Raw genomic sequence first — 27,601 nt, 5'->3', positions numbered from 1 at the left:
AATCTTGGTGTCCCGTGAAGGACCATAAAAACTCATGTATTGGTAATTACCTTGTGTTTGGGTTGACACAATATCTCTACTTCGGATGATGTACCTACATGTACTGTACGATGTATACAGGATTGTCTATGTCGAAGTATATGTCAGTGTTCACAACTTGACATGAAATACACAATATCATCTGTTGCAGGTCAAGGATATGCAAAGTACTGCGCCAAGCATGCATCGAAGTACGTGTCAGTATCTTAAACTCGATATGAAATACGCAATATTGTCAGTGTATTATGTCAAGTATGTACATGTACTGTGCCAATCATACATGATGAGTGCCTGTCAGTATTCTCAATTCGACACATGAAATACACAATATTGGCTGCTTCATGTCGACTTTGTTGTACATGTACCGTACATGATTGCATACATCAATGTACATTGTCATTCTTCTCAACTTGAAGTGACATAGTCTTACTGCCCATTTATTATGCATCATTAGTCAGGGTGCATGAGGCTACAACTTAGGGACTGCAAATCAACTGGGAGTGTTCATTTAAAAGCGGCATATCACCTCTTTTCTTGTTTGCTGGTTGTTTATTGTTCCCTCGGTGCGGCGATTGTTTGGCTGAGATTCATGTAGCGGCTACTTGTCTGATGCTACTTTTCTCCAATAGCCTTTTAACTTTTTTGCATTGATGGTAGGAACAGTCAGCTATTCTTTGAGACCATCAGGACACGTCATGATTTCTTTTGACCAAATTCAGTTCTTTCTCTCTGAAATCACTGTAGCTCAGATAGACTGTTACATGTAGCAGCTGTTTTGATTTAGCATGCTTTTGAAAAGTCGGGAAGATTCTTTCATATCGCCAACATATTTGATAAAAACAGCCATCAGTAGCCTGCTATCCGACCACATGTCAATACTTCTTTAGGTTTTTCATCAGGACACAAGTGATGAAGTGTGTGTACGAGTGGTGTTATGAAGATGTGGTCAGTCATATGAAGAGCAAAGCAAGGCCAGTGGAGTACGTGAATGATTGGAATGATAATATCTGGAAAGGTTCCGTGGTGGCGAGTGTTGATTTGTACTAGTGAAAACAGTTCAGTGGTACAATTCAGATCAAATAGAAACTGACTGATCCATGCTCAGTGCTAACATGCTCAGGCAAACATTTGTATCATGCCAATTTCGTTTTAGTCAGAAGGATATATATATTAAACCCATGGGCATCCAAGGAGTTAATGTCTGGTTTAAAATTACTCTAAGCTGCCATTACTTATCCTCTCCTTCAAACACATATTTTTTCAGGGTATCATGCTCCAATTTTTTCCCAATGCCTATCCATTCAGCTTCGTTCCCTGCCTGCTACCATCTCTTCTATTTCTATCATTACAGATACTGCCCATCCATCGAGTCCAAAGCGTTGCGCTTCGGAGGACGAGAACATCAAATCTGGCTGGAACCGGAAGGTAGGACATCTTGGAGCAGAGGGACAAACCAAAGTTATCCAAGTCTTCTGTCAAACCAGTTTATATTCAAAACAAATGGCTACCGGTACCAAGTAGTTCCATCTATACAGTAGAAGTGAAGTTTGTGTTGGTTAACTTGCTGAGGAAATTGTTAGCAGCTGTCGTATTTACTAACTGCTGCTAGTATATAGCAAATTGATATGCAACTGCAGCATTAATGAAGGTGGCATAAAGTTTTCTAAGAAGAATCAAAGACAACACTGTACTGGTTCTGAAGTCAGGATTTTGAATTGGGGTAAAATCAAACAAGGCATCTGAGGAGCATTCCTGTCTCCTTGATTACATCAATATCTTCAATTGCTTCATCTTATATAGGAAATAATCCTCCTTCATAGGTTTTGACTCTGACGTGGTCTACCCCAATGGCATATCATGTACGCTTCCTGCTGAACTGCAGCAACAGATGGTCAACAAGATCGGAGGCCTAGAGAATGCTGTGGTGGTCCAGCCAGGCTATGGTGTGGAGTATGATTTTGTGGACCCAAGGCAGCTGAAGCCAACACTGGAGACATTGAGGATTCAGAATCTCTTCTTCGCTGGGCAGATTAATGGGACGACTGGTTATGAAGAAGCCGGAGCACAGGTGACATGAATTTATACATGTATACAGGTACAGTCAACAGGGTGTTTGAGATGAGACTTGTTTCAAGAATGGGAGTTGACTAAGTTTTCCACAATCAATCTTTCGCTAGTCATGAAAAAGCGGTAAATTGACTAGACAGAATCAGATTTAGCCATCACATGTACACCTATTACACAGTTTACTTGAACTCCATTTCTCTTGTCATTTCTAGGGTATCATAGCTGGAATCAATGCAGCCACAAAAGTCCAGAACAGATCTCCATTCACCATCGATAGGACTGAGGGTTATATTGGTGTTCTCATTGACGATCTGACAACACTTGGTACCAATGAACCCTACAGGATGTTCACCAGTCGGGCCGAGTTTCGGTTGAGTCTGAGGCCTGATAATGCTGACATGAGGCTCACACAGAAAGGTAAGGGGTTTCGTTTGTTTGAAGTCTGCTGACTTTCTTATATATTGGACACTCTCCAAACTTATAGTTTAACTCCTGCCTATTTACAAATAGTGCTGTGAGATAGGTGATATTATTGTGGTAGACACGTTACATTGCCATAGCATAGTAATATCTGACATGTCTGGTGGAATTGACCTGAATCTGAATGTGAGGACCTCACTCGCTTGAACCTAAAAATGTGATGATCATTACAATGTCTCTCAATTTAGGTTATGACATTGGATGCGTCAAAGATGAGCGATATCAACGCTTCACTTCTTGGTGCAGAAAAATAGACGAAGCTGTCCAAGTCCTAAAAGATCAGAAGATGACCATGAACAGTTGGTACAAGTTGATGAAAAAGAGCCAAACCAAGAATCCTAATCACAAGACAGCATGGGAGATGCTGATGGTCCGTGATGTGATGCTGCAAAATCTGGTTGAAGCATTCCCAGAGAGATACGGCTGGATTCTGGAGACACCGTGGCTGGCTGATACGTTGAAGACTGAAGGTACAGAATTTAACAGACTGACATCTTAAAGGGACTTTATGTCTCCACAGAAAATGGCACAGGCTGGTTCACCTCACCACCACCAGGGGTGCTGGAACCTTGATTCAGACTACATGGATAGCCCTGAACCTGATCCTCCCTGGTTTTCAGATTACAGCATTGAAATTGAATGGAAGTGACCTTGGTGGACATTGTGTCATCTGAGATGAAACAATGCATAACAAAACATTCTTTGTTTATCAGTAGATGGTTTTAAAGACCTCTGTGACATGATATCACAAACAGTTACTGTTGATTACGCACAGCCTTGAGTACGAGAGCCTTGTGAATAACAAATTTCTCTCTTCTTTCAGCCTTTTATTCCCATTCAATAAAAGAACAACAGGTTGAAATTGAAGAGGTGCGCCGCGAAGAACAGCTTGTTCTACCTGATGATCTTGATTATTACAAGTGAGTAAATTACAGCCCCCAACCCCCCAACCCCCCAACCCCCCATCCCCAGATTACCCTTCTAAAACCGGCCACTCAATCATCAATTAGACCTTCTGTGGCTGTCCTGTGCCGTCTTTGAGTAAAAGCCTGCTGGGTAAGTGCTCGGGCTGACCAACACATTAATCTCGGATTAGCACTGATTTGATCCACTAGGAACATCACTCCCTGTGGATAGCAACCTGGCCTATCCTACATCCCAGTTGAGACTGGTGCACGTACCCATTTATACTCCTGGGTTAGGAGAAGCTATCTAGGTGTAAGTGTCTTGTTCAAGAACACAGAGATAAAAGAACAAGGGTGATCTTTTTGAGAGTTGAACCTACCATTGCTGGTGCTCCAACTGCTGTACCAGTGACATCCCAGTGTCTCATTCCATTCTCTTTCTTCAGCATGAGCATATCAAATGAATCCAAGACAAAACTTTCTGATCACAGGCCACAAACTGTAAGTGCACTCTTCTTCCTTCCTCATCTCCTTACTCCTCTTGACTTGGTGTCGCTTGTACATCATAATCATAAAATTACCAACAAACAAAAAATGAAAAAAATCATAAAATCAAGAAATCAAAAAACATTTTAAAAATTTTTGACCTCCGTGATGTCAAATGGACATCCATTATATGTCTAAGAGACATGACAAGATTTTTCATTTCCATTTGTTATTTTTGAGTATAAAGTGGTTTGGATGATGGTCTTGACCCTTTCAAGTTCCATCCAGCCCATTATAATGGCAGTTTCTGTCTTCCTTTTGATGTATGAGTTGTCAATGGAGTACATTTTTCCTTTTCAGATTGCAGCTGCTAGCCGCATCCCCGGTATAACGCCAGCATGTATTGTAGTACTCCTGAGATACGTAAAAAATCTTAATCGGAACATTGCCTCAAATCGAACAGAAAGACTGAACATTTCAAGTGATATTCCTGTACCCAGTTGATGATGTTTGTTAGATAACAGTTACTATTTTTTTGTGTTATTCGGGAGAGCAACTCATGAACCTAGTTTACTGGACTAAGTCAAGATCTCTCGTCTAACTGCTGGTTGAATCTATTATAGTGGTTGGATTTTGTCTTGGCTTCTGTAATGAAGAATCACTTAGAGAATCTCTGGAAGGTAAATATTGCGGTTCAAGGTACACGTTTGTCCAGATGTCAGCCCGAGTAAATCCAGGCCTCTGACGATTTAGTCATGAAAATTGTCATTGCCTCTGGCATGCGACTCATGCAAAACAGTATTATTGAAAAATGAACAAGAAAACATGTTACACGAGTTTGTGCTGCCATCTTTACGAACTGAGCTAGAGGGAATGTTATCAGACAAATTATGCTTGGTTGACCCTCATTGTTTCTGGTTTTGATATCTATAAAATGTATTGAATGGAGTGTCCCATTTTGGAATGAATAAATCATGTAAATCAATTATTTGTGGTTTTGTCTTTTTTCAGTTTAGTTATTAATGATCAGATGCAACTATAGAGCGACCAATTATTTTTCTGGTTGCTGAAAGCGAAGTATGCATTTAGCGGTCAGTGACCTTAGTTGTGGGGGGAGGACTATCAAGTAAACCCAAGGAATGGATAGACCTGCCCTCAGAGTTGGGACCCCCCAGCATAAAAAAGCTTTTTGCACTTGTTGCTGGTGCGTCGTGGCACTATAAAAGCAATTATAACCTATGCTGAGGGCCCTGCTGTAATAAATAACCATCACCATACAGGTGTAAATATCAAATATTGTTAATGGACTAATAATGAGGTCTCTGCGATATCTGTTGTTTTTTTGCCTTGTGTGCATTATAAATGATGGGAAATCTGTTATTTCCCCAAGTGTGATATGGAAAGTTATTGGAGTGTTCTGTGTGCTGAACTGAAACATGAACTGAAGGATTGTTCTTATGGGAATCATCACCATTTAACCCTTCGCCTGTTCTAAGCTACCCTTTTTCAGTCTTTTGTCGTTGTCAACGTTGGGAGCGGGAGGGGTTGCTTGTCTCACTGCCCTTCTGAATCCTGATGAGCAGTTTTGGCCGATTCCTAATGTAATCCATTCAACTAAAGATACGGGCGGAAATCCCCAGAATTCTCCTAGTTTTTGGCCCATCCCTCCATCGTAAAGATACCTTTTCCTCTATCATTAACAGGGCCGTAAGTCATGCTAATTATGCCAAACGCAAATGGTTTCCCAGAGTTTGTTTAAATATGTGGTCGGGTTTTAATTTGCTTTGTGGTAAAACCAATTCCTCAGAAACCCCATTATAAAAAGCATTGATAGAGCTTGGCGATGAAGTATTCATGTTATCCACTATTTGAGTGACACAGTGAGCCCATAAACATATGGAAAATTATCCTATTTTCACAGAAATATGTGTTAAATGTTCTCAGAGGATTCTACTCCTATCGAATTCTCGAAATTGACATAATTGGAGTTTTCTGTACCGTAATAACTAAATCAAATTTCATCGGAGTGTTTCACCTCTTGGGGTTCAAATATTTCTGTTTTAAACTCACCTCATACTGTAGCAGAAATTGTGAAAAATATCAGGCTCACTCAAATCAGTGAACAGAGTATAAAGTGGATGGGAAGTTAAAGGACTGAACATTATCACTCGATCGATTGCTGTTAAAGGCCAGGTGTTTTGGTGATTTATGAATGAAATGACCAATTTCCTCATCCTGTCTGCATAAACTGTTAGCCTGAAACAGGAAACCTAAATTTGAAGGAAGTAGGAAAAAGGATATTCTGACCCTGCCGGATAACAACTGGCCTCTTTACCATTGGATGTGTCATCACACAAGAGTTGTTGTCAGGTTTTCATCGTCATCACAATAGCTACAGGAGATGAAAGCCATTTAGAACCGTGTTGGACTGATTAACAGAGAGTGGCGATGATCAAACGACTGGGAGAACCAGCGCAGTGTTGGATAGCTTCGGTAACTAAAGAAGCTTTCTTCAGTGGTATTCTATGGAACTGCTAGGATCATCGGAATATTACGTCAATATCTAGCCAGGTTAGTGCAGCGTGTCATTTAAGACAGTGCATATCATTGAGATAGTGAAGTATCTGTTATTTTATTCTCCCGATGATGTGATGATTACTTTGATTTTATGTGGTATGTGGAAAGCAGTCTGAGGATTTTGTCTTACATTCTTATGTTTCGGCTATGACTGCAAAGTGCATTGGGTTTGATAACAAGGGATTATAGCTATCATCATCACATTATTATCATTTTCCTCGCCATGATGCCAATTAATACGTATGACTTGGAGGTTGAACTTTGATACAGATTATGCTGGAATGATAATGATAAGTTTTAATTTCTGTTATATCCGATGCACTAGCGATGACCTGCGCTTGATGCAAAGCAACTTACTGTCTAGGCTACAAGTTGTAACGAATAAAACTACTCAACTCATTCATATTAATTAAGTAGTAAGTCATGAAAACTTGCTTATTATTTTCAGCTTACTCAAGAGAATGGAATACATAGTTACACATAGCAGTATCATTAAAGGAATTCAGCTTCAACGGTTTAATCAACAGATAACCCGAGCGTGAATATCGACTTCAGTGGAAGCTGTGGAATTGATACCGTAACAAGGATTTGGTGAAATTGGTGACAGCTGGATTGATTTATTTGGTAAGTACTTGAGTTGATTTTTCATGCTGTTTGTTTCTGATAATTTTCCTAAATTCATTTTTGAGACTTAAAGGCTTAGATAGGGATGTTGCTACTATGATAATCGTAGCCCTACATTCTGGTACTTTCTTGCGGGGCTTTCGTCGAGGTGCAATCCACAGAAATGTTTTTTTCCATTCTACACCTGAACAAAATAATTTGCACCAAGAACCAAGTTAGATTCATGGAGTTGCAGGTAATGGCTTTCCTATTAGATGAGCAATTTTGTAAGCGATAATGAATCACCTCTTCTTGACCATTATCCTGCTCATCCTGAGGGAATCGGGGGGTTAAATGTGCGATGGACAAGCAGACATCAATTAACCCCTGATCCTGATTTCCTTTGGATGAATCCAGCTATGCGGTACCAGGAAATTATGCAGGCGAAAACTGGAAGTTAAAAAAATCCTTTTAGTGGTTATTTCCAAAAAGAGACGCTCATTTAGAGTAAGCCAATTAGTAGTGCGAGCAATTTTGATTAAAAACTTTATATGATTGACGATGCTTTCACTCTGCAAGCGACACTGTCACGATAGTGAAATCGTCCACATCCTATCATCAAAAATAGCTAACACCATGACAACAAAGTGCAACCATCTCCATGATTAATGAAAAGTCAGATGTCATGTTACAGGTTTTAAGGCAAGTACAAATGCATCAACACGAATCTTAGCAACCCTCCCCCTCAAATTTTTTGACAAGCATCACCACATTGCCTCGCTGATCCTTGAGGGTAGATTTATGCTTGTTTCTAGTGAATTTTGGCAACCTTTCCAAAAGTGACGGTGACAATGTGTCAACATAATAAACTGTAAAACATGTATGACAAAAGATTATCCAAATTATGTTAATTTTAGTTGGTGTGTCCATGTTCCATGGTTGCAGTTCCCTGTACAGTTGATAGTTTTTGAAATTTTTTGATGAGGTGTCAATACTTAATATCAAAATAAAAAGGTGTCGATTCCCAGAGGTGGTGGTGGGGGGAATGAAATACACCTCGAAACTTGCAAAGCCCGTGGACATTGAAAAATCTGCCAAGAGTGTCACCAAGAATAACCCCCTTTGTCGACTACGTCCATATTTGACTTTTGGGAAGAGATACTGAGATTTTATTTTGGTTTACACAACCTATTCAGAACCATGTCAGTCTCCCAACGTCCGTTATCTAGTCTCCACTTTCAAAAAAACCCATTGGAATCCGATAAAATTCCCAGTGGTGCTTGATCTGGGACTGACGATGAAATTACTGTAACCATGCCATGAAGTGCACTGTGCAGTGCTTGTCATCATATTCCTGTTACTAATGGATTAACTTTTTATGAAATCAGTCGGTCATATATCATATAGTTCTGCTCCATATTTTGGTACAGGTCTCTCATATCTGGGTTCGGGTTGCTCAACATACCACCGACTGCACGTAGCTATAGTTTCAATTCCCTGACACAATCCAAAAGCAGCACTCTCCTAAAAAATATTGAGTGATCTATTGAAGCTGAATAGTATACCCAGAGCCCCGAAGTTGATGAGATTATCCCAGCTCCACTCATATCTGTTGATTATCAAGCCAGTTGATTTGATTTGCACCTGATGCTTTAGAGTGGACCTGCTCATCATCAATTTGTTGGGAAGCTGCACAGTTGTTGGCACATTTATGTTGACACCAAAACCCCTAGAGTACCAGTATGGACATTTTCCCTGGAATGAGGGTGACTTGTAGAAACCAATATACCAACTCCTTATTCGTTCTGGCTGATTGTAATTCAAGTTCAGTTTTCAAATTTTTGGATACAGTAGACTTCAAGCTGCCCTGATCTGGCCCAGTTGGCTTCGGCTTACTGGAAAAAACGGTATGGTTTCGCTTTCAGCGGAATAGGGAGCATTCATTGATGACTGAACTGCGCACGAAATGGTGTCTGGCATGGAACAAAATCCCCTAACGAAACCGTCCCACCATTTCAGGAATGACACGTATGTCAGGTATATCATGTCAAAGTCTTCTTACACCACTGGATACAGATAGAAATCAGCACATAAATGTCATGAATGTACAAACTGGAGGCCTGCAGCATACGGGTAGAAACAAAATGGCTGTCATGATGATTTGTTTTCAAAATGATTTCCAAACAGTGCATTGGTATTTTTCCATCATTAGATGTTTACTCCTGTTTTGATAAACTCATTCTTTTAGATCGTTCTCAAAATCTTTATTACTTCGTTCTTTTGAGACATCCAGTAGAATGGTATGTTGTATTCGGGATCAGACAAGAGGTCATTCCTGTGACCGATATATGCAGTCGGTGGAAAGACTATTATTTCCTGTTGACAGCCCTTATGACTGGAGATAATAACATGTACATGTATATATCGACCGTTTTTTGTGGAGCCATTAACGATAAATACATTCTGTTATCAAACTCTTTGAAATACACAATTGTATTAAAGTTTATGAGGTGACTTATTTATTAAGTGAGGCACCCTCTCTTCAAGTATGCAGTGTGTGTCTCCCACATCTCCCACAAATCATCTTCATTTTACTCCAACTCTGCAGTACAATTGAAACAGATTGCCTCGGGATAATCTTGATTTATGACTTGGCTCTGATGTTACTAGATTTTCATCTGATTTATTTAGCTTTCATTCACTCCAATCTGTATGCATCAGTTTTTATTCCCAGGTGCGTAATGAAGTAAAAGGAAATCAATTAAGCCAATAAATGTGACGATACTTCTTGGTCATTTTTTTGTTTTTAATGGTTTCAAAACATGAAATCTCATCAAGAATTCTAAAAATAAATCCCAAGGGTTTTTCTTTCAGAAATATGATTATGCTTGCAGACATTGTTCAATATTAGCTTTTCTTTCGTTGCCACAAGGAATAGACAAGGACGTGTCAAGTTCGAGGTTATTGTATCTTGCTAGACTTGTGTTCTCTGGTTCATTTATCAATTATGCTTCTGGAAAACAATCATGCTTTTTCTTTTCTTCAGAGTGTCCCAAAAGCATACACTTACTTGTAGGTTTTGACTGGCATTTCAGAAGCTGAATATCTTACTCACCTCTATCGTCACGCTATGCCTGTTTGGGACCACACACTTGAGGTTTTTGTAAAATCTAATTGGGACGCCCTGTATAAAGTAATTTCATGTACTACAATGTAATTAGAGATTACCATGTGATAACATGGTGATTGTCTATTATGCAATGGTCTGACCAGATCATAACTTATGTATGTCTCGATCAATCTACTCAGCTGCTTGTGAAAAAAACACGCTTGTTTAACAGTGTTGTTACGTATATATCATGTACCAGTGATACTTCACAAGTATTTCGAAGTGGGCCCCAAACCTATTACAATGCAAAGAAACTCGGATAGGTCTTAAAAGTCAAATTACTTTTCATTGATCATTGGCCCTGCATATATCTCCTTCACATGAGTGTACAGGTTGAGGGTATTGAAGGTAGGCCCTAATGCGTATATATGTATATACTTTAATACCTTGCGAATAAGAACCAGCGGCCATTTTTGTCTGGGCAGATCCACCAATGTCATATGCATACGACAGCCGCCCTTGCCATTCATATGCATATAGGCGAGACCAGGCCTAGCACCAGTTATTGCGTGACACAATCTGTGGTTTCTTCTGTGATGCAATGAGACATGTTAGTTACTGAAATGCTGAAATGGTTATGTGGACCAGGATGAGAATAAAAGGAAGGGTAATTCTGGGATTGTCTGTCTGCACTATGGCTGAACATCCTAGAAGACGCAGGCGCTACACTCTGCGCGAAAAAGTAAAGCTTCTCGCTGACTTCCATGCCGGTAATGAAACAGTGGGAGCGTTTGCCATCACAAACCGTTTGCCAAAATCTACAATGATGAAATGGTTAATGAGTGAGGATGACATTCATCATCATAGAGCATCGTCAAAAGCCAAGGGTTCAGAATTAGCGTGGAGAGAACGTGGCACTGGTAGGTCTAGGGAACCATGGCAAAGCCCCCTGAATATTAAGGGTACAGCTAAAGTGAAGGGAAACTGAAGGATGCATTTTTGCATGGAATGTGGCAAAGAACAAATTTAGTGATTTGCTGACAGAGTAAAATGAACTGTTATCTTTTAGGCCTATACGAAGAGATGGAGGCAGACCTAGCTGATTGGCTCGATGAGAGGCGTGCCCTGGGAATGGCGATATCACATCACAACATCAAAGATGCATCGAGGGAACTGTATCAACAGTGGTGGGTTGGATTGGCTATTGCAGAACAGACCCGTATATTGAACGATTACCCACGGAAATCTCACTTTACAGCATCAAATGGCTGGTTATCAGGGTTTAAGAAAAGGTACAGCATCTCCCTTAGAAGGAAGACCAAGGACAGCCGACAGGTGCCAGATAATGCTGACGCCCTAGTAGCTGCATTTAGGGAAAGCGTGCATGAACAGCATGAACATTATGAAGATTATCAAGTGGCAAATGTAGACGAGGTTTTCACCTTTTTTGACAACCATGGCAGTTATACCTACAACCGAACAGGGGCAACGCAGATTGATATCAAATCTTCGTGGGGCAATCCTAGGCTGGGATGTACCGTCACTTTAGCAGTCACAATGGCAGGGGGAAAATTACCCCCGCACATCACCTTCAGACGTCCAACTGCAGCCGCATGGCAAGAGCTTCAAGACAATCTGCCTGAAGATGTAGTCGTGGCACAATCACCAACGGGGTGGATGAGAGCAAATGTTATGTTAGATTACCTCGGAGAGGTGTTCATCCCCTTCATGCATCAGGACCAGGACGACCAGGAAGACGGGTATCTACCTTTCCTTCTCATATGGGATCGCTGCCGTGTGCATCTTACAGAAGAAGTTGCCCTTCTCATCATTGAGAATGGCGGTGTTATTGAGTTTATTCCACCAGGTTGTACCCCCATTGCGCAGCCCTTGGATGTTTCTGTCATCCACAGCTTCAAAGTCCGTCTTCGTCTGCTATGGAGATTGTGGAAACAGGAACACACGACGCCGGATGGAAATTGTCCAAGGATTTCAATTTTAGAAGTGACACGCCTTGTCCGAGACGCATGGCAGGAAGTACCCGAACAGGTGGTGCAAAATTCATTTCATGCTGCTGGTATTGGGCGTGGGGTTCCACTGGTTGGGGCAGAAGATCTCGAACAACCTGCTGGGGACGTCGATGAGGGACTAGAATTTTTTAACCTGCCAGAGGAAGACCTTGTCGAGGACCCTGATGAATAACAGGACCTGCAGGCTTCTTGAAGCCGTCTCATGCCATTACCTTTTTTGGGCTACCCTGTAGAAGTGTTCATTTTGCCATTAAATGACCACATCAAATCTTGTTTCTTGCAGGCATCCGCAAAACTTGCTTTTTTCTTAGAGGTTAAAATGCATTCAAAATTCCTTCACCGACGTCACCCTGCCGAGCATAAAATTGAAACAGTGTGTAACCATCCTTCCCATTATGGTATACTAAGGGTTAACATGGTGGGATTTGACCACAAGTCAACGACATCGATAAAGAATTCCCCTTTATGTCAATTCCCGAAGCCTATTCATGTAGTCAAATCAAGCACGCCTACTCACATGTCGTGGGCGGGACAAGTTAGGCCTCACTGGTGGCCAGGATCGGTTCTTATTCGCAAGGAATTAAAGTATATACGCATATAGCCAACTGTGGTGAAGGGCCTGATTTGTTCCGGTGAAAGCCCTGCTGTCTGTGATCTCAACTATAACAGACCACCATGAGGGTTGACCTAAGGTACCACCATTTTGGCTAGAACAATTACAACTCCTTCAAAACGAAGTGAATACCAATTTCAGGATTTCAATATCTGGCTAAATGGTGTCTATAGTCAAAACCTTAACTCTTGTCTAATTATCTGGTATTACGTGGCTGTGACCCTTCTGTACCCTCTAATTAGCTCGCATTACAGGCTTGTTATCCACGTCCTGGCCTTAGATGACTTCTGTTGTCTTTACACAGTGTTAGTCCATTCTAAAGTCATACATGACAGGGTCTAAATTTGGTGAGGGAAAGTTCAGACCAGCACCTCAAGACCATGCAATGTCGTGAGTATTTAAGCTCTCTTTTCTTTTTGGCTCACCGTATGGGAGTCTATACAACACCACAGTGTCCGTCGTCCGTCGTCCGTCGTCTGTCGGCGTCGTATCCTATTTCTAAAACTGTGGCACGTTTCTTAACCGCTTGTGCTATGGACTTAAAACTTTGTATGCATGACCCCCTAGGTCAGATGACCTTTGACACTGAATTTCGGTCATCGTCGTCATCGTTGTCGTCTTTTCACTTTTTTTTCCTCTCAAAATGAACCAACATCACCAAAAACTGCAGTCCCAAAATTTTTTTGATCTTGAAAATTTGGAAAAATTTTCATCAGACTGAGTGATGAAAAAATTTCTAAGTACAAACATTTTGTTCACTTTTTGTTGGGCTCAAAATGAACCAACAACACCAAAAACTGTCGTCGTATTCATCGTCTTCGTCGCCGTCGTCGTCAGGGCTAAACCACAGATATCTTAGTGTGCCACCAAGTTTAATCCGTCGCAGGCCATAATTTGACGCAATCCATCAAAATAGAGGCCAATATCAAAACATAGAATATAAAACTATTTTTTTCTTCCAATGGCCCTATTTCTGAGTGTACAGTTCTCAACAATCGTCTCGTCATTATATACTTAACTGACATGCGAATGAAATTAGTTATGCATTGAGGAACAAATTTGTCTCATTTAGGCATCATATTTGACAATGGCATTGTAATCTGATTCAAAGATGATTTCATTATCATTGATAATTACCAAGTCAACATCATCATAAGGACATAATTGCACTTTCAAAAAAAATGTAACATGGCTGTGGTGTCAAACAAACAGTGTCCTCTTGACCGAATTCCAGAATATCGTGACCTACTGTCACAGGACAAAAAGGCACTTTTACGCACCCACAAGAAGTTATTTCAAGGTGATTGTGAGGTGTGATCACTTCAACACGTTCGATGTTGAGATTGGCAGTTCCCCAATTTGTTTGATACTCGTATCTGGCTCACCTACTTGAGATGATATGGAAACATAAAATACTTGCATATGTCAACAAAAATATAGGTCTAATTTATAAATGATGAATGATAAAGGGGGTTAAAGTTTGATATATGTGATCAAATGAAATAAAGAGGTTGTTAGTATGTATAATGGATTCTGTCTAACTGGTAGGAAGTACAAATGTAGGCCTATTCAGTCATTGAATTGATTGTCCCCTGGGATTAGTGATATGCTGGACTGCTGGTAGGTATGCATTTATTTATTATCTATTCTCTTCACTTCATGAGTTCCATTGACATGCTGGACTGCTGGTTGGTAAACTCACTATTCATGATCGAGTTCCATGGACATGCTGGGCTGGTGGTTGGTATGAACTGCGTGAGTTTCAGGTCTAATTGGATTCAGTTAGAAAACACCATACCTATTCCCTGGGAAAAGAAATAAGAGGGTTGCCTGACCATTGTACCCTTTGTGGGTATCGATCTCGTACACAGTGGTCTTGTTTCTTCGGGATGGTTTTAGAATAGGTTTTTTTCTAGTGTCAAGTAGAGAAAGTTTGCTAGGTTCAAATGCAACTGTCAATGCTGATGCAAGGTATCTTTTTATTCAAGGCTCGTGATGGACTGCAGGTGTCTCCCCTTTGTAATTATTGTGACATCCCCCTGGCTTTCATCCGTCAGTAGCCACAGAAAGTGGCTCATTACTTTCCTAGTCTTGCACAGGAACCATCTGAATAACCAGCAGTAGATTGCCAGTAATCTACTGCTGAAATGACTGATAGTATGACTCCAGTGTGGTGGGATCTCCTGGAAGCGCTGAAACCATAGAGAATAATCGTATCACCACCATTCCAATGCTGACATGGGAATTGTGTTCTGACCATCTAACTGCTGTAAATCTGCCATTATTCAGCCATTACGCTTTTATGTGGCCAGATGAGATTTGTTACAAGTCTGGGCAAGAAAGATAAAGCCCCTGATTAACCCTAAAGACCTTTGCAGACATGTGGTTTTTATTGCAGCGATTAACAACCAAAGGATTGTTAGTTTTGCTTCAAAATGCAAATAAGTCAAGTATGTTAAGAGCAGATCACTTGAGAGATCATTTTGAGAGTGATCATCTGAATTCCTGTGTTTAAGAACGTCACCTGAGTATGAGTATCAATAACAAAAGATGTTTTAATCAGTGCGATGATCACGTCTGAAATGATCGTTTGTGTGCTCTACTCTTTTACAGATCTTTGCTGCAAATTGCTATGTCAAGATTAACCCTTGCCACTTTATTTGCCTCACATTCGTCATTAACTTTTAAAAGAATATATTCAAGTGCCAGAGCACAAATCATGACATCCTTTTCTGGTAGGGATGGCAAGCCGCGATAGCTGTGCATCTCTTTTTACAGCATTCCAATCCTGAATCATGAAAAACCCATTGTTACCACTGTTGATATTTATCATTTTTATGCCAACATTCTTTGCTTCCTTGTACAGGTGATTCGGAAACTACTTTGATATGTCATTGAGATCGTAATATGTTAGCTTTCAGTTCCATAAGGCCACTGAAATTTGTTGTCATGCTTCTCGTCACCGCGCCCTAAACATATTTTGAGCCAGCACCAAAACAGTTCATTGGCCTAACAAATTTTTTAGCAAAAATAAATGATAATTTTCAGTAATAACCAATTATAACAATACAAGACCTGCAAATAGGGCAAGAGCAACAGAAAAACACTATTAAAAGTACAGGGGGTGAGGTTTAACCCTTCCCGATGACAATTTTTCAATGCCTCACTAGTTTTAGAGTCTGGATGAACTAATTCAAATGAAGTTGTGTTTTTCACCAGGAAAGTCATGGTTTTAGTGATGATGAAAGATGAAAGCTAAATGAAAACCCTCACTGATTTCTTGAAAGTGGCTGATAAGAGCCATGAAATCAAATTTCTTCGGCCTTATCATGAAAACATGACAGATGGAGATCCTATTCTGAGTGTTGTTTCATGGCAACACAAATTTGACACTCAAAGTCAACCCACTATCTTATTTTTCCTTTACAGAGCTGCTTCAACATGAGTGATCTGGCTACATAGCAAATCCTGTTGCAATGGAGGTATCTGTTAAAATTAATGTCACCAGCGCCGACTTGGGTGCGGCTGCGGCCAGCATCAATGGAGGATTGGATTCTGGGGACAGACCAGGTAGAAAAGCTGCGGAGGGGCATGTATATGAAAAATTAGCAGAGGAGGTGGATGAGAGTTTGGAGGATGGGGATACAGATTTCATCGAGAGTGATGTTGGAATAGGAAAGCAAGAAAAAGAGGCAATAATCGTGCTTGATAGAGTTGGTGGGACATCTGATGAGGCTAAACTTGATAGAACCCAGGCGGATAAAAATAAGTTGAGGAGTAATTGCCACAACCAGGAATACAGAATCGAAGCCCCAGAGAGTGATGAGAGTGAATTGGACGTTGCTGGGATTAATTTACAAGATGATCAAAATGGAAATAAACTGGTTGTTAGGGATGACGTGGATACGATCAGTCGTATAACGGTGGTATCGCAGCTGTCAACGCACAGTAAAGATGAGGCGGAGATTGCCAAAATTCTTGGTGAGGAGATAAGTAAGTATACTAATCACCTCTTATTTTGATTACTTCGATATCTGTTGTTTAGAACTGACCCCTTTCCGTGCTTGACCTATTTGGGATCCGGGGTGTGGGGGAGGGGGCGAAGGGGGTATCTTTCAGTGATTATCATCATGAAAGATGCCTTGTATCCAGTGAGCTCATACTAAAAGCCACAGACTAGATCACGTGACCAAGGGTTCAGCCTAACTGAAAAGCTTGTGATAAAGTATGCTTACAGATATCAAGCATTATCAGATATCAAAAGTTAACAAGTTGAAAACTGTCCGAATTGTGATTCACCTGGATAATTGAATCTTCATAGCTTTATTCTGTTTGCTCCCTGTTTGTCATCGAGGATGTCTGCCTCCTTCTTTGACATCATTGTGCCTATAGCATGGGGAAATCATTGTTTAAACTTTATCTTTCATTGGATCCAATCTCAATTTTTTTCCAGTTCCCCTCGAGTTCTCATTCAGTTACATCCACCGGCCCAGCATCAAAAACCAATCCCTCAACCGCATCAGCTTCCTACCTGGGAAGGAGGTGGAGGTGAGGATAGTTGAGGTCAAGCCCACCGGGATGCGCCTTAACCCGTGGCTGTGAGTAGAAATTGACTTTCATCGTCCTTAATGATGGAATGTTGCCAGTGTTTTAGTTACAACCAAGATATTCACATCTCCAAACAGTACGCTTGAGGGAAGCTCAGTCAAAGTGCATGTTTCAAATGTCACGATGGTCGGGCTATTGGTGACAGACCTGATCCCACTCCCATCCCGGGGCTACAATCTGCCTCTGTTACAGAGACTTGTCAATAGCGGGAACACACACATTTGTCTAGAGCTGCAAACAGAATCCGGGCGAAACCTACGTCAAGCAGTGACATTTTATTGGTTTTGTAACCAAACACCGATTAGCCATTTCAGCGGGTGGATACAGGGGAGGGTATTGGGGGTTTGACACCTTGTCTGATGCTGTACTGGAGTGGATGGCAGACTGAATGGCTGTTGTAGCAAAATGGTATCCATACATTAGTAACTCAAGATTGCTTAAATAAGAATTTCCGCACAGAATCGGTTTGTATAAGAAGGAAAACTTCATTCAGCAAGCAGGAAGTAATCTTAATCTCTTATCACCTGCACACCTCATTTGACTTTTGAACGACCTGTCCAAATGGCTTCATAACATGAAGAAGATACTGAGTGATTAATGGTTCACATAACGTCTGCTGGTATGATCAGTATGCCACCAATATTGCCAGCCGAGGTGGCATGCAGATCATCTGTATCAATCATGCTATTCATGAGAAGTGCCCTTGGCTGAGAAAATGACAAAGTGATGTGAAGTGAGTTTTGTCGCTCAAGGTGAAGAATTACTGAGGAACTGTTTCCATGGATTTGTTGAAGCAGCAGTCACACAATAGGCATTTTTTGCAAAGATTGACATCACTGTCATGACTGTTGGCATATTAAACCAAGTATGACAAAAGATATTTTGTTGAAATGACCATCCATTTATTTCCCTAGGTATGTGATCGACTGTAAACATGACAAGTATGAATGGACTATCGAACGGATACATCGCCAGTTTGCCAGTATGCAAGATCGGCTGACCATCTTCTGGGCTGAGACGATGATACCATTGCCGACTAAATCGTAAGTCTCATGGTCTCCTCTTTAACCCTGGGGAGGAAATCTCTATGAAGTATGATTGGGCTCAAAAATATAACCACAATACAAATGTTTCCGTTCGAAAGGGTCGATCGAGAGCTTTCCAATTGATGGTCATGTCAAAAGGTTTAAACAATGCGTGTCTCTCTTGATATAAGTCGCTAACATTTTGTGTGTATCGGTACTTTCAGAAATCGTGATAGACGTAAAACTTTCCAGAGAAAGCCTCCTCTACGCCTGCCTACTTTTCCCAAGAGGCCAGATGTAATGGTGCTACAGGCACAGCTCGAGGAGAGACGGGTAGGTCCTGGCTTGGGTTTGCATTTGGGAAACACTTTTTCGAATATACATCTTGACGCCAAAGGTTTTTGAAATATTGTGATACCCAAATGGGGATGAATGTGCTGATACAAACATGCTTCTATAAAGTTTCAACCTTCATATCAGGGTCACATAGACGCATACCTCTGGAAAAAGATCAGTTGGGTTACGCTACCAGTAATGAGTATGATGATGATGATAATGTATGACTCTCTGTTTCTAATTTTACACCCAAATATTTGTCTTTTTGCAGCTGCGACTTGAGAAGTACATAAGGAGGATAGTTAACCACCCCGTCTACCAGAATAGACCAGAAGTGGTTGGTACACATATATTTATTTGGTTCAGGGATATTTTCTATCAGGGTTTACTAATAGTGAGGACAAATTTGGTGAAAGAACATATTTCTTCTGTTGGTAATGAATATAAGGTTTTAAAAACTGGATATTGTATATCATTTAGTGCCCTCTTTTTGGAACAAGTTAAGTTGATTAAAACTTGTTTCCGTAATGTCTGTTGAAAACATTGGATAAGGGGCCAAGAGTGGTGCCTTGGGGATACCATACAAGCTCGTCTTTCTCCAAACAATTACTTTTCTTTGCCAACTCATTTCTTCTGTATTTCAGTGTAGCTTCTTCGAAGTGTGCTACCTGTCCTTCGTGAATGGCCTTGGTGGTAAAGCCAGGGAAGGACTGATCAAGAAACGAGCCGGTGGTCATTCTAATCCTGGCTGCTGTCCCTCAGTCTCGTTGCAGTTTGAACATAGGTCAGTTGAATCTCGAGCAAAGTCACTGACTTGTTTCAGAAAGACATCTTTTCCTTTATCCAGCTACATTTGCTCTTAGGCTTAGGCAGTAGATCAGATCACTAAAGTCTCCTTCATGTGACAGTTCTAACAATAGATAAGAGAATCTTGATGCTTATCCATCTTTACCACCAAGTACCCCTGCTACGTTAAAAGGGAGTATAGACCATGAGGTTCAGGATGATACATACCCCGGTAACTGATGCTGACATATATTTGACCTTGATGCTCTCAGGGAATCTCTGTTTTAAGTAAATGTCTGTTTTAAGTAAATGTATGCCAAAACGATTTTTTCCTTGTTGTGTTTCAGATGGTTTGTTTTGAAAGACTCCTTCTTGGCTTACATGCGTCCACTGCGGAATGAGGGAACACTCAGAGAGGTCATGTTGTTTGATAGCAGATTCAACGTTGAGCTTCGCAATCACAGTGGTCTTCTCATTTCAAACCAAAACAGGTAGATTCATCTTTTAGTTTTTGGCGGAAATTGTTTCTGCCTATGGTAATCTAATGGACATCTGTAAATATTGCAAAGTCAAATTGTTTGTAACTGCGATTGTGCGACCGGCTATCTTGTAAGAATAGCCTGCCAGAAATAGTTTATAGTCAGGTAAGAATAGCCTCAGCGTTTGAAATAACTCTGTGTGCAATTCTGTAAAAAACAAAATGTCGTTTTATTAGTGCTACTGTGAGGTAGCCCAGGTCATGCTTCTGTGGAGTTGTGTTGTAATGCCTTTCTGGAGTCTTATTACTTTTGTCCATTTCCAGGGAACTTCTTGTGCATGCCAAGGATGACAGCCAAGCAAGAAGCTGGCAGGAAGCTATTCAGAAGATGATGGAATCGAAAGGCCAGGAGTTCATTGAGAAGAAAAGATTTGGTTCCTTTGCCCCTATCAGGAAGAATATCAAGGCTCATTGGTAAGTACATCTCGGGCTAAGGCTGGGTTGATATAGGATTTACGTATGTTATCACTTGTCCGTTATGTTATCACTTGTCTCTTGTCATGACTGTAATAATTGACTTACCATAGACTTGAAAACATCACATGAGGGTAATCAGTGACAGAGTGAAATGTATGAAACCGGCCCTTTGGAAATGGTTTTATTAAAGAGACAAAACAAACGTTCTGTTTAAGGTTTGCTGATGGCCGTGGTTACATGGAAGCTGTGGCCAAGACGTTGGATCAAGCTCAAGAGGAGATTTTCATCACCGATTGGATGTTCTCACCGGAGTTGCATCTCATCAGACCAATAGAGGGCGATCATTACCGGCTTGATAATCTACTCATAAGGAAGGCTGTAAGTGTAGGCCAGAAGACTTTGGAACAGAGTAATGAATTTGGGATTTGGGGAGTGTATTTACACTAAAAAGTGGGGTCTACTCTAAATCCTGGTGTTTTAGAATAGACCACACACCTCTTCGGGACCACTTTGCAATTACATATACATAGAAAAATTGTTAATCAGATGAATTAGAAGATAGAATTTTTCATACATTATACTATATCTATAAAGCCTTGGTTCAGAGTACTATACTATATTTGTTCTTGCAGAATGAAGGTGTGAAAGTGTTCATCATGGTGTACAAAGAGTTTAGTGTTGCCGTCGACTTGGCTAGTCTCCACGTGAAACGCCTTTTAACAAGAGGCAATAAAGAAAACATAAAGGTATGTCTACCATTTGAACCATCAAATGGTCCAGCTCTGACCATTAACGGCTGTTGAGAAGAATGTATATAGTTAAGTCTCTCACTCAGGGACATTGGGGATTATATAGTAGAGGTCTTTTCTTGCTCTTATTTCAAGATGGGCTGGTATCAGCTCACCATTTGAGGTAATATCTGGGAGCTGCAAGAACCCTTTCTCTTACAGATGTGAGTAATATTGAGTAACAGTTAAAAGTTGGATATCCTTTTCGAGTTTTAGGTCAAGTGAGATGCAATTGAGTTTCCCTCTTCCTCATAATTTTGTTCATCTCTAGGTGCTGCGTGACCCTGACCACGTGCCAGGTGGAGTGTTCTTCTGGTCACACCACGAGAAAGTCTGCATCGTGGACCAGACTGTAGCACTCATGGGAGGCATAGACCTGTGCTTTGGAAGATGGGATGACTACCAGCACAGGTCAGTGAACCAACCGAAAGAATTTTTCAGTCCACTAAAATAAACATCATTGTGAAATTTCATGAGTTTCAAAAATAATTTGGTGCAGGAGTTTTAAAGCTTACAGCTACAATCAGATTTGTAAATCTTATCTGAAAGCAAGTGTGATTCTGGAACTGGCTCTTCATGAGATCGTTCCTCTGGCTTTTTGGATCGCGTGGAGAATGATCAAGTTTGATGTCTCCTAGATATACCCAACAAGACATATTGCTCACAGTATGACTGTGTTAGCATTGAATTAGTCAGCAGAAACATCTTTTAGTACAGCAAAGAACTTTGTCGCTCTTAAAACATTATATGATGCATGTCTTGTCCACATTTAAGCCATGCATTTTACAGTGGACATAATGTATTATACGGTGATTCTCCTGATTTTAGGCTTGTCGACCTGGGTTCAATGACGGCATCAGAATCCTCCCAGCAAATTGCAAAAGAATTAGAAACAGACAACCAGGTGAAGGAAGCGCTACTAAATGCTTTTGAACCAGGTAGGAACCAAGAATCAAAAAGTCCTGTCACTAAACGAAGACTACCAAACAGGCCTGGGAGTTTCATATGAACAACGATGTCAGAAAAAGAAAATTGGGCCAATTGAATCAAATCCAATCCAATTGAGATGACCCTTGAGGTGATGCGTTTGCATCATTGCTTAGAGAGAGTACAGTTGTATAAAAGCACCATTATAAGAACTTGCATTTCATCTTAATTTCACTCTGCCTTTCAGATAAGCCAGACCCAGGAGAAAGTAAAGAAGACATGGAAACGAGCCGCAAGCGCAAGATGAGTTATTCTGTTGGTGCTGTGGGGTTTGCCCTTACTTTGGTGAAACGACCTGAGAAGAAACTAGAGGAACAGCCAGTTCAACCAACTGCAAAGGAAAAGGCAATGGGAAGATGGAAGAAAGCCGGTAACGTAAGTATTGACCGACTGAGTTTCATCTTTTGGGATAGGAGGTCTTCTCAAACATTGGTAACAAAGCAGCAATGGAGAGCAAGAGACGCTCATCAAAGAAGACGCAGATGCTTGGACCATGATTGCGACATGTTAACTCTAGACCATAGTGCCTATTGACGCAAGTGACCTATAGATTAAACAAGAAGTCAGAAGTGAATGAAAATGAAATTATTTTGTTTGATTTTGTTTGGTTTTTACAAACAGGTGGCCAAAGCAGGGGCGGCATTCACTTCCAGTATCCGGAGGCGCAAAGAGGAGGACGAGGAGCTTTTATACCAGAGACCACGGCCGACCAAGCGGCGAGGTTACCTTGGAGATAAATGTGAATCATCTGATTCTGAAGAAGATGGAGCGACGAAGGGAAATCTCCGCAATAGACTGAAAAGGGTGAGTATGAGTGCATCATCACTCTTTTTAAGGGTCCTTATGCCCCCATTCAAATATTCTGCGAAAGAGCATTTTTGTGAGCTTGGAAAATGTACCAAACTACTTCCTGTTCCTTCAACCTCCAGACAAGAATGCTATATTTTTTACCTTTTGTCATTCCTGTCTTTCTATTTCAGAGCTTCAGGAAGAAATCTGCTGGTGAGAAATTCAAAGAAAAGTAAGTGTAGGATCTGAGCTGCTCAATTTAACGATATTATCTTAACCTCCTGAAAATATTGCAGTCAGGAGGATGTTTTTGAGTTAGATATTAGTTGTGGTTCTGAAACTGTGACACTGTTAGATTGTGATTTTCAGCCCTCCTCCTCCCTGTAGAAATGTAACTTGGGATATATGAATTGTTTGCAGATTGATGCGACCAACATCACTTGAACAAGAGGCTGCGGAGAGGGGCCTGAAGGACCTGGGCACACTATGGCCAGGGAAGGACTACGTCAACTTCATGGAGAAGGATTTCACAGAACTTGAAAAACCATTTGAAGGTACGAACATGGTCCTTATTTCTGGAGCTTAGAAGTTTTACAGAATTGACTCCTGAATAGAGGTAGGGTAAAGGCCTATTTCAACATACGGAGGTCGGGCCCTATGTCATGCACAAGGCTAAAAGATGTTAGTGTTATAAGATTTGGTGCCCATGAACAAAGGCCTTTTGTGTGTTACAAGTAGGAAAACACTCCAGCCTTCAACCATTTGCACATTTTGTTTCTATCTCATTGCAGACCTGATAGACAGACGGGTGCACCCACGTACGCCATGGCACGACATTGCTGCTGTCGTCACTGGGGCTGCTGCCAGAGATTTGTCAAGACACTTTATTCAAAGATGGAATTTCACAAAAGTGAGTATCATTTTTACTCCTCTGGAGAGACTGGGAAGTAAGGGGGTCTGTATGTAAAGTTGGCTTATCCTGCCAATTGCTATGAAGATCTGGACTAATTACAAGTATGAGTTTTTTTATATAATAAGGTTACAGACAACTTGTGTGGATTACATATATGCTGATTCCTCTTTTCAGCAATTCAAAGCAAAGGAAAATGAGAAGTATCCATTGCTTCTACCAAAGAGTTACGACAATATAGAGGTGCCGGAGATGTTCAATGACTTTGGTGTCAACTGTGACTTACAGGTGAGAAGTATACTGACTCTGAAGCCAAAAATCTATTCTTCTTTTTCTTGGGTCACTTTCAGGGTGTAATACCGAATGTGATTTGTGTCACTTCAGTTTCTAATATGGAACCATAAAGACCTGAGTCTTCAGTTGAATTCAGTAGTGCTGATAAAAATTAGCTCAGCTGAGTTCTCCCACCAGGCTTCAGGATAGACCGGGTTAGAGTCTGAAGTTATAACCTCTACCATATACAGCGATATGCATGAGTGTCTATAAACCATTGATCATTTTGTTATACTTATAGTAAATTACAATGCTCTATCAATGCAGGTGCTTCGTAGTGTTGGTCACTGGTCTGCTGGGGTGAAGGAGACAGAGGATTCCATACATCAAGCCTCCATACATGCCATAGCGAATGCTAAACATTACATTTACATTGAAGTAAGTTGATGGTCATATGCCCTATTGGATTCCAAGATGATTTGAAATTGCATTCATAATGTTAGATCCATTACGACCTGTATATCTTCTTCTTCTGCGAAAATCTTTAGTCCTGTTCTGTTGATGAATTGTAAATCTTCCTGGTCACTGTAAAGCTGGTCCATTCGGTATACATGTATGACATTGTAGCTATTTGTGTGAAATGAAATTAACCTAGTTAGTTTACCACACTATGGAAAACGTTAACGTCTGTTCTAGGTCATCATGCTATTCTCTCAATCTACACCTGTCCATTGTGGGCTTACTGATGATTTTGAGTCAGTCACCACACTTAATACATGCCATCATATTCATTGTCGTACTTCTTTCCAGAACCAGTTCTTTGTCAGCTTATACGAAAGTGATGATGTTTACAATGAAATCGCTGATGCCTTGTTTGAGAGAATTCAAAGAGCTCACACAAACAATGAGAACTTCCGTGTTTACTTCATCCTCCCCCTGATCCCTGTTCCCGCGGCTGTCATCACATGGGTCTACAAGTCAATATGCCGTGACAAGAACTCGATCCTGCAGAGGCTCCGGGCAATTATGGATGATCCATCCCAGTACATTGGGTTCTTTGGACTCCGGAACTGGGGGGAACTCTGTGATGAACTGGTAGGTATATTGTACGACACTGCAATGACAATGTGAGGTGCAGAACTTCATTCAAAGATTCCTGTTGCATAAATGGTATTTTCAGAGATTGATTCCTACAGCTTTTGCCCCTGCAGTACTGTTTTGTGACAAGAAAGGGGAGTACAACAATTGATGTTTCTCCGATGGTTTGCTTGCCATGACGTAGGCTTTGGAATAAATCTTGGGTTTTAGAACTTTAGGCTGGAACTGGGGGTCAAATTGGTGGTCCTCAGGCCACTAATTTTTATAGTTTGGGATTTGGTGATGGACTAACAATGTTCATAAGGGGTGTTCAGAATATGAGTCTGGCACCTCAACCAATAAACCATAGCGAGGACATTGCCTACATATTGTATCAATTGTATTGCAGGTGACCCAAATGATATACGTCCACAGCAAGCTGATGATTGTTGATGACAACACTGTCATCATTGGGTCGGCCAACCTAAACGATCGCAGTCTACTTGGCAAGCGTGACAGTGAGTTAGCCATCTTTGTACAAGACACCGAGTTTGTGAACTCTACCATGGATGGGAAGCAGTTCAAAGCTGGCAAATTTACACTCAATCTGAGGAAGAGATTGTTCATGTGAGTAGTAGTTCATGTGAGTGCCTTTTTTTATAAAAGTTGCTTTGAATGAATAACCAAGGTAATATCTTTTGATCACTTTTGTCAATCCTGTCACCTATGTCATTGTTATTTTCAGGGAGCACTTGGGTTTGATAGACAACCCTGACTCATCCATAAGTGTGGCAGATCCGGTGTGTCCCCAGTTCTGGTACGACGTCTGGTGGAAGGCTGCTAAGACGAATACCAGTGTCTATGATGATGTAAGTTTTAAATCCTGTTGTAATTACCAACCAGGTTTTTCTTGGCCTTTTTTTTTGTATGGACATGAAAGTATGATAAACTGAAACATACATCCAATTTAGTCAAGAAATGAACTGTACAGGGTAGAAAATATCAAAATCAATGCCTTAATTACAAATTGAAATTGATTACACCTATTTCAAGAGTTATTTGGTGTCAGTTGACAGTTCTTTATATGTGTGGTTACAGTGGAATTTGTCTCCCATCTTGTTTGAAATAGTCTGCCTCCCTTTAATGCTTTTTTGTTGTGTTTTCAACAGGTTTTTAAGGTGTTCTTCTCAAATAACGTCAAGACCTTATCAGATCTGAAAGAGTATTCAAACGTACCAAAGCTATGTAAGTTAGATAAGGTGAAAGCCAAGGAGATTCTCATAACAGATCTACGAGGAACCGTTGTGATAATCCCCCTGCAGTTCTTGGAGAATGCAGACATTTCAATGAGTATTGGAACAAAGGAGCAATTGGTGCCTGATATCATCTGGACTTAGGATGTGACTTTGTCTTAAAATGATATGGGGAGTAGCACCTGTTATCACAAAGAACGATTGTAATAATCCCTCTGCAGTTCTTGGAGAAAGCTGATAATTTCAATGAGTGTTGGAACTGAGAAGTACACGTAGTTAGGCTCCAATGCCATCCAGACTTAGGATGTGACTTTGTCTTTAACAGAGCTTTTGTGGACTTTTGGCTCGGAATCCCTGCAGACCATTTCACACTGTAATTTATGTAGTTTCAAGTTCGACAAGTTGTCAGCTCAGGCTTAATGAGTTGCTTCAGCATTTTTGTTGAAATTGCTCTATTATCTTAGATTATTGCAGAGTTAATAACCTTTAAATAACTTTGAATATACTTGTAGCTCATCTGTACTGGTTGATGTTGAGGACACAAAAAATGACACAAAACAGCTGCATTTCTATTGAGTGGTCATTGCTCCATTCCACTTTTTTCTCAAACCTATATATCAGAATGTCCGATACAACTACATGTAGGTACCGGTAACGCTGAGCTGGTGATGTATTAGCATGATCAAAATTTGCATTGTAATCATGTCTTGTTCATTTATCTCAAGTGTTTTAAACTTCATCAATGTACTTCTTAATTTTTTAGCAATTGTCATTTGGTTGATCAAGCCAGTATCAAAAGTTGGTATTACAAATACTGTTTATTATATTTTCATATACAAAGTTTGCAATAAAACATATATTAAAGTTTTTTCTCTTTCACAATATCCATTTTATCCATAAGTAAT

The 27,601-nt window shown here is 40.5% G+C and overlaps 2 protein-coding genes across 7 annotated transcripts in view; both read left to right on the top strand.

The window, feature by feature from the left end:
* The window catches only part of LOC135482527 (protein MTO1 homolog, mitochondrial-like), a 41,916-nt gene extending 36,951 nt beyond the window's left edge, over positions 1 to 4,965 (top strand). For all 3 annotated transcript variants that reach the window (XM_064762628.1, XM_064762627.1, XM_064762626.1), the window contains exons 9-15: positions 1,391 to 1,464; positions 1,860 to 2,107; positions 2,319 to 2,523; positions 2,775 to 3,056; positions 3,410 to 3,506; positions 3,938 to 3,992; positions 4,338 to 4,965. In XM_064762628.1, coding sequence (XP_064618698.1) covers positions 1,391 to 1,464; positions 1,860 to 2,107; positions 2,319 to 2,523; positions 2,775 to 3,056; positions 3,410 to 3,506; positions 3,938 to 3,992; positions 4,338 to 4,481 — 1,105 coding nt within the window. In that variant the 3' untranslated portion in view covers positions 4,482 to 4,965. The remainder of the gene's footprint in view (positions 1 to 1,390; positions 1,465 to 1,859; positions 2,108 to 2,318; positions 2,524 to 2,774; positions 3,057 to 3,409; positions 3,507 to 3,937; positions 3,993 to 4,337) is intronic.
* Positions 4,966 to 6,439: 1,474 nt separating this feature from the next.
* LOC135482525 (phospholipase D1-like) lies at positions 6,440 to 27,501 on the top strand. Of its 4 annotated transcripts, XM_064762618.1 has the most exons (25): positions 6,440 to 6,548; positions 7,003 to 7,178; positions 16,339 to 16,902; positions 17,363 to 17,507; positions 18,432 to 18,560; positions 18,767 to 18,875; positions 19,150 to 19,215; positions 19,523 to 19,662; positions 20,012 to 20,155; positions 20,467 to 20,616; positions 20,835 to 20,997; positions 21,252 to 21,365; positions 21,679 to 21,818; positions 22,236 to 22,345; positions 22,582 to 22,769; positions 23,016 to 23,198; positions 23,375 to 23,415; positions 23,604 to 23,737; positions 23,975 to 24,093; positions 24,271 to 24,381; positions 24,694 to 24,804; positions 25,177 to 25,461; positions 25,853 to 26,070; positions 26,189 to 26,312; positions 26,613 to 27,501. In XM_064762618.1, exons 3-25 carry the CDS (start codon positions 16,386 to 16,388, stop codon positions 26,838 to 26,840), a joined length of 3,669 nt encoding a protein of 1,222 aa, XP_064618688.1. In that variant the 5' UTR covers positions 6,440 to 6,548; positions 7,003 to 7,178; positions 16,339 to 16,385; the 3' UTR covers positions 26,841 to 27,501. The 4 variants fall into 4 exon arrangements, with proteins under 4 accessions (XP_064618688.1, XP_064618689.1, XP_064618693.1 ...); XM_064762619.1 differs by lacking the exons at positions 6,440 to 6,548; positions 7,003 to 7,178 and adding an exon at positions 14,417 to 14,529; XM_064762623.1 differs by lacking the exons at positions 6,440 to 6,548; positions 7,003 to 7,178 and adding an exon at positions 14,417 to 14,533.
* The last annotated feature ends 100 nt before the right edge of the window (positions 27,502 to 27,601 follow it).

This window comes from Lineus longissimus, chromosome 2 (genome assembly GCF_910592395.1).
Source record: "Lineus longissimus chromosome 2, tnLinLong1.2, whole genome shotgun sequence".
In the NCBI taxonomy this organism is placed as follows: Eukaryota; Metazoa; Nemertea; class Pilidiophora; order Heteronemertea; family Lineidae; genus Lineus; species Lineus longissimus.
This window is presented reverse-complemented; position numbering and strand designations above follow the sequence as displayed.

Bases quoted from the DNA above. Each gene is read 5' to 3' on its own strand.
- LOC135482525 (XM_064762618.1), top strand. From the start codon at position 16,386: ATGGAGGTATCTGTTAAAATTAATGTCACCAGCGCCGACTTGGGTGCG. The intron at 19,663-20,011 runs GTCAGTTGAATC...GTTGTGTTTCAG, and splicing joins TCGTTGCAGTTTGAACATAG to ATGGTTTGTTTTGAAAGACT. The intron at 20,617-20,834 runs GTAAGTACATCT...GTTCTGTTTAAG, and splicing joins AAGAATATCAAGGCTCATTG to GTTTGCTGATGGCCGTGGTT.